The 7,589-nt window shown below is 35.9% G+C and overlaps 1 protein-coding gene across 2 annotated transcripts; it reads right to left on the reverse strand.

Annotated features, from left to right (window-relative positions):
* Positions 1 to 508: 508 nt before the first annotated feature.
* On the reverse strand, positions 509 to 6,021 carry cdca5 (cell division cycle associated 5). 2 transcript variants are annotated; one of them, NM_001100947.1, is given in 5 exon segments: positions 509 to 1,167; positions 3,910 to 4,410; positions 4,871 to 4,933; positions 5,390 to 5,469; positions 5,670 to 6,021. In NM_001100947.1, coding segments are annotated over 5 exon segments (780 nt in total). In that variant the 5' UTR covers positions 5,725 to 6,021; the 3' UTR covers positions 509 to 1,086.
* Between the last annotated feature and the right edge of the window lie 1,568 nt (positions 6,022 to 7,589).

Here is a 7,589-nt window from a genome sequence, read left to right on the forward strand (position 1 = left end):
GTCTGACTTTGCTTGGACAAAAGTCTTGTCACTTAAAAATAACAATGTACAGTAGATAACATCATGCTGCAGTGGAAAAAGTTAATATTGTGTCTGACTCCATCATGAGCTTGGAGGACTGCATCCATACATCACTGCAATGACTTAAATCACTTACAATAAAGTCATTTGAATGGCAAAGAAAGCGTTCCTGCAGGACTCCCAGAGCTCATCAAGATTCTTTGGATTCGTCTTCAATGCCTCCTTCATCTTACCTCAATAATGTTAATTTCTGGTGACTGGGCTGGCCAATCCTGGAGTACCTTGACATTCTTTGCTTTCAGGAAATGTGATGTGGCGGCTGAAGTATGAGAAGGAGCGCTATCCTGCTGAAGAATTTGTCCTCTTCTGTGGTTTGTCTGATGATGTAGTGGCGTTACAATCAAAAAATGAGATCATAATGAAAGTCAATGGGGCACAAATCACTTCAAACATAATGAAAGGGTAGTCAATTTGCCCAGAGTGTATTGTGAAACACAGAGCAAGTTGTGGGCAAATTAAGCCTCAAAAATCACCCCACAGTGGATGAAAACATCCTCAACAGCAGACAAGGGTAAATAAGTTTTAAAATATAAATATTTAGCTACTGAATTTAGCTAGACAATTGAATTTTAATAGAATACACAAAGACACTTACATTGTGTGCTCATTACTTCAGTTGCCATTTTTAAAAATACCTCAGAAACTTGCAATACGGCAAAACAAAGTTTTAAATCTGACAAGAGTTTACTCTGCCAGAATGCTATTTATTAACATATCATCCTACTACAATATGCACATATGAGAAACAGAAGACATAAAAAAGACTTTTGGCTGAATGATTTTAACCAAACTGATCCATTAGATATGTAAAACATTTGAAAGAGTTTTTCTTTTTCGGGAAGTGTAATGGCTGAATGATGCTTTTATCGTTGTGAAATGAATCGTATCAGAGCAGAACTGCAACTGTTTGATCTCTTAAAACATGCTTGTTAAATCCCCAAGACTTGGCGGGATGTAAGAATAACGAACAACGTCCTGAGCACAATTGACTGCTCTTTGAAAATTTCATTCAACAAACAGTTCAAAACTTTCAGCTTCCTCGAACTCGGCGTTCATCTTGGCAGCAAGAACGTCCAACTCTGACATCTGAAAAAAGCAGGAAAACATTACGCAAAACAGCAATAATGACATGTTTAATAATGAAGCCCAGTCTAAACTATCAGTAAATTTGCCGTTTTCTGTATTTTGATGTTTTTAATATATTTTCCCCATTTATTAATTTAAATTACTTTAGAAATTTAGAGAAATTGATTTAAACTATGTACAAACATGTTGTTCATAATCTGACATGCACACAAACTGATGAATTAAAAATGACTGATTTGAATTCTTTCATTGAGCAACACAAAAGCAAAAGTGTTAAATGTAAGGAAACATATTCCCTTTTGTTTGCTTTGAAATGAAAAAAAAAAAATTCCCCACACTTCACAAGATAATATTAAAATGACTTGAATGGAATCGATGTAGTATTTGGGTTAAAATGCAAAAAATATGGCTTCAATATTCTTGTTATATCCTCTTAAAGCCCAAGGTGTTTTTTTCATGCATTTCTCTTTGCTATTTGGGCTTATTGGAACCTAATTACAATAAAAATTTAAGTATCATCTTGATATGATGTACTTTTAGAGAAAAATTATGTCCATATATGTGATCTCGTGGTCCAAATTTACAAAACATGTTTTCCTGAAAAATCTTTTATGCATATTTAACATAGATTTTTTTTTGCACTTGCTTTGACTATCAGAGAGTAAAAACAAATTCTTTTCCCATTTTGGACAGTTAAAAAATAGGGTTTGGGACATTTCATTTGCTGCAACAGTTGCAGGATGACACTGTATGTCTGTAACAAAATATAAAACATAAAAAGTGTATCATTTATCAGCTGTGTCATTATTTCTAACTTTAGGTGTTTTTTAAAACAAACTCTGTCTGTGTGCTTTTCATTCTCTTATCTTCAGCGTTTTACATTTTCACAGCTGTAGCTCCCCGTCACATGAAGCAGAAGCTTTGACTAAATGATTGACACCTGGTATTAATCAATCCATTCGCATTCAGTTCTAGAGCAGTGTGCCAATCAGAAGAGCTTGAAGGCGGGGAAAGCATTGCGGGATTTGTTTACTGTAGAAAGTTGACGTGACATCAATGTTTAAACTATTCCCTAGCACTTTGTTTCACGTTTTTAGCTTCAAAGATGCATTCTGCGCGAATGTCTTCTAAATCGGGTGTTCCCCAGAGCTCAGTCCTGGGGCCCCTACTTTTTATAATCAATCTCCTTCCACTTGGTAATATTCTCAGTAAGCATAACATACAGCGTTGTATGCGGATGACACCCAGCTTTATCTCTCTGGCAAACCCTCTTCTTGTTTTCCACCTACATCCCTCACAGTCTGCTTAGCAGAATTCAAGTCCTGGCTTCCTCTTAACTTCCTCAAACTAAATAGTTCAAAAACTGAGGTTTTGCTTGTTGGTACCAAATAATCACTTTCCAAAACTGACAGCTTTTCTTCAAATTGACGACTGTTCCATTTATCCCTCTAAACAGGTTAAGAGTCTGGGTGTCATCCTTGACAGCAGCCTATCTTTTGATTCTCACATCAATAACATCACCCGGTATGCTTACTTCCACCTACGCAACATTAACCATCTCCGCCCTTCTCTTACCCCTCATGCCACTGCTGTTCTCGTTCATAGCCTTGTCACATCTCGTTTAGATTACTGCAACTCTCTTCTCTTTGGTCTCTCTCATAAATTCCTCTGTAGGCTTCAGTTGGTCCAGAACTCAGCTGCCCGGATCATCACCAGAACCCCTTCTTCTCATCACATCACCCCTGTCCTGCAGCAGCTTCATTAGTTACCTGTTCATTTTCGAATTGACTTTAAAATCTCGATGTTAACATTCAAAGCCATCCACAATCTCGCTCCTCCATATTTGTCTGCCCTCATCCACATTTATGTTCCTTCTCGCACTCTGCAATCTTCTTCCTCCCTCCACTTGTCTGTTCCCCCTTCTCGTCTTTCAACTATGGGCAACAGAGCATTTAGCCGCTCTGCTCCGCGGCTTTGGAACTCACTACCACCTGCCATCAGAAACATTGACTCCCTCACACTATTTAAATCAAGACTCAAAAACCACTCATTTAAGATGGCTTTCAATACTTCATTTTATCTGCACTATTGTTGTGTATATTTTATTTTTTTCTCCCGTTGTTTTATTGCTTTTGTTGATTGTACAGTGTCCTTGAGTTGCTAGAAAGGCGCCTTTAGATAAAATGTATTATTATTATTATTGAATCTGCAGTGAAAACTAGTCGCATGCATGGCAACACTTTTATGCACTCGCACAAATGCTCCTAAATATATTTTAAGGTCGCATGAATAAAAATATCCGGCGCGTATGCAACCAAAACGGTTGCAATTTTGAGCCCTGTAATGCTAAAACCAAATATTGCAAATGTAAAAACAAATATTGCTTAAGGGGAGTAATAATATTAACCTTAAAAAGTTTTTTTTTTATTTAAAACTGCTTTTATTGTAGCCGAAATAAAACAAATAAGACTTTCTCAGGAAGAAAAAATATTAGCGGAAATACTGTAAAAAATTCCTTGCTCTGTTAAATATCATTTAGGAAATATTAGAAAAAATAAAAATAAAATAAAAATTCAGGGCTAATAATTTTGACTTCAACTTTATATTCCCATGGGAAGTTTTCAGCCTTGAAAACACCCAAAATTTAGCGACCCTAGTCACAAATACCTTTTATTTTTTGATTTCATGTCAGAAAAAATCTTGTATAATAGTCATGTTTCATTTTCCCCAACTCGCTCTCACCTTTATCTGTTGAACGCGCTTCCTCCTGGTGGTCTTTTTCCCCAGACACACACCAGGGATGTTCGGATCAACCTCTGGAGGGTTAGAAGCGCTTTCATCAGCAGCAGAGAGGTTAAAAGAACCCATAGAGAGGGACATGAAGCCCAGAGGAGCGCTTCGAGACCCTTCAGTCTTCTTCATCACCTCTGGGGTCTGAAGACGCTCGAAGCCAAACAGGGACTCTCTGTTGTTTGGAGAAGAGGAACGGGCAGGTCTGGGACTTTCGAAGGATTTGTCCCCCATACTGAGGCGACTGTAGGAGCGTCGCACTTTCTTGGACCAAACAGAGTCCTGTTCTGATTCTGTGGGCTGAGGAGGAGGAGATGAAGACGGGAGGATTGGAGACAGGACAGATGTCTTGGGCTCTGCTGATATGGCCGGCGAAGATGTCAAGACTTTGGAGCGCTTTGTTGACACTTCAGATATTCTCTCCACGTTCTCCTTGTTACTGTTAGACAAGGCCTAGAAGGAGATTTATGATCATTATTATTTATTTAAATCATTAGTTAGGTATTTTATCAATTCTGAAGGAAATCCAGTCACTCAATAGCATACCATAGATAAAAATAAGACAGTAGACAACACCACACACAGAGACACATGAGTTTGTGTTAAAGGGATAGTTCATTACTTCATCATTTAATATCCCTCAAATGGTTTCACACCCATTTAAGTTTCTTTCTTCTGTTGAACACAAAAGAAGATATTTTGAAGAATGCTGATTGCTGGGACTGATCGACTTCCATAGTAGGAGAATAAAATTATGGAAGTCAATAGGTGGAATCAACCAGCATTCTTCCGTCAACCTTTCACAAAATGAATACGTGAAGGCTGAGTAAACGATAGAAGAATTTTCATTTTTGGGTGAACTGTCCCTTTAAGGTCTTAATCAATAACATGAGCATTAAATTGGTTAAATTACCTGGGTTTTCCTGGGTGCAATTTTCCGCACAGTGATCGACCGCTTCATGGCCACTGGAGGAGGCTTTAATGAAAGTAATATTATTATTATATTGTACATCAATTAACCTGGGTTTTACTTTTGTATGATGTATTAAAAGTCCAGTAGGTGATCTTTCACAATGCTAACAGCTTAGCATAAATCTCTGAATGACAGTCCCTCCCCTGCCGTCTAGAGCCATGCCTCCTTAAACACAAGCACAGCAAAAGAACCGTCTCTCATGTGTTAAAAGCGACTAGTGCTTGTCCGGCGGCGTGCAAGCCAAACTGACATGCTATTTTAGATTATTTAGTAACGTTACAACAGATTTAACAGAGAGCAAAATTAACAAGGTAGCAACTAATTTAAATGCTTGATGTGCAAAACAACCTCACTGTCAACTCACAACAACCAGTTTTTATTTTAACATCTATTTTAACACATATAGACGTGAACACCTGATGTATCAATGTTTCATTAATGAATTTCTAGTAAACTCACCACCACTTTAGATGGCAGATTCTCATCATTTGCAGACAATCTGCTGGACCTCCTTCGTGCTGGACTCTTTCCATTTGACTCTATGTAAAAATTTACAAATTAAAATTAAAACAAATAAAGGATAATGAACCATTTGTGTATAGAAAACACAGTAAACGGATCACACTAGCATTATAAAGCGTTCATTCACATTCATTATTAACTTTATACTAGAATACGGTAACTGCAGATTACACTCTGTAACAAACAAAAGTGTTATGTTCACATTAATAACACTCACTTATGATTTGATCGCTGCTTTTCCTCGATGTTAATCGTGGTGTTTTGGTGCTCATCTTGCAAAACGTCACCGATCCACAATACAAAACAGACAGCTGCTAGCTAGTGAGCTAACACAATAAACACGCATGAAATTTACAACGCGACGATCGCAGCACGTATGCAATCAGAACTGTGACTTTGCTTCGTTTACGCTTTGTTATAAGGATTAATAACCAACAAACAGCTAAAATTCAGTGTCTTTAGGTAAACATCAATCGACTCTACTTTTTAAATTCGCCCGCCTTCACATTGTAGCAACAAACATGGCGGACGCGGGGTGGAGCTAACGCAACATCCGGTGAGTTAAACTTGGTATCCTCTGGAGGACGCTATACATATAATATATAACATTACTTTTCAAAATAATAAAGGAAACACTTGGAGTTACATTATGTTGTTTAAGTGTTCCCTTTATTTTTAAACAGTGTAAAATAACACAATTATATAATAAGTAGTGCTTGACTATACATTGCTATATTTTGAAAGTAATAGGCGAGTTCACTCGGTTATGTACCTTTATGATAACGTTGTTGTGTTTTCAAACATATGTGGGTAATTCTTAAACCACGGGTACTTTTGTCCTTTCATCATATATCCAAAAATATTTATAATTTTGTTCAAATTTCTCTTTCTTTGTCAAACTAACAATAAAACCTACAGAAAAATATTGACTACCTTTCTATCATATATTTTTCATTTTATTCAACCTCCTTTTAGATGTCAAAAAAACTTCAACAATGAATATAACATTTTAAAAGATTATTTATCTGGTGTCTATTAATGTATCTTAATGAAGCACTAGTGAAATAAGTTAAATATTTAATGGTTATTAATGTGAGACTATTATCAATATTATTTTGTGAACAAAACATAGCTGTGTCACAGTATCAGTGTCATTTCCAGCTCAACACTGTAATGTCGCTTTACAAAGTTTGTTTGAGATTATTTAGGTGGTTTCTCTGAAAATTAATAGTGACATCTGAGAACATCTTCAAAATGGCGGGAATTTACATTTTCATCAACAATAATTGAAAAATATTCAAGGTAAAAATTGCTTGATAAGGAAATACATTTATTCTGTGTCATTTCCGAACATGTTTTACCTTCAAAGATGTTTTTTAAAAACCAAACTAAATAAGAGTGTTTTGTAGACATGAAAGGCTAGTCTCAATTCAAAGCGAATCGGTGAAGCTATATCTTTCATTTTTTTCACAATAAACTGTAGACATGTCATTTCCACCACTGTCATTTCCATCACCACACACATTTAAAAAAATATTTAAAAAGTTCTCATCACACATTAAAAGTGTATTCACAAAGTATGAGTTCCTGCTCTATTTAATTTACAAATTCAGTTTATTTATTTTCTAATAAGCTCTTAACCGAATTAATATAAAATTTTAGAGTGTGACAGGTGTACAGCTCAGCATACAACTAATTTATTTCATTGACAAATGTATAATTAATATTATATAGCTATATATTGTGGAAAGATTGGTTAAACTAGATACAAAAATTATCTTAGACAATGTTTGACGGCCATCATTTATTTCATTTTTAAAAAAGCTGTATATAATGAGATGTGGTGGAATTGACATTTGTTCAGTTCACGATGGAAACATGTTTCTCTTTTTATCCAAGTTTGTCCTCCTACAGTTCTTAAAACTAGACAAACTGTTTAAACTTATGAGGTTATGTCACAATAATTTTGAACACGTTTTTTTTACTCAACTTCACAAGGCTAAAAGTGCCCGTAGTTGAAGAATAGAATGGCCCATGTACACAGTTTCCTGTTTAAAAAGTCTTCATTCATTCATTCATTCATTCATTTTCTTGTCGGTTTAGTCCCTTTATTAATCCGGGGTCGCCACAGCGAAAT

The sequence above is a fragment of the Danio rerio genome, chromosome 5, assembly GCF_049306965.1.
Source record: "Danio rerio strain Tuebingen ecotype United States chromosome 5, GRCz12tu, whole genome shotgun sequence".
Classification (NCBI taxonomy): Eukaryota; Metazoa; Chordata; class Actinopteri; order Cypriniformes; family Danionidae; genus Danio; species Danio rerio.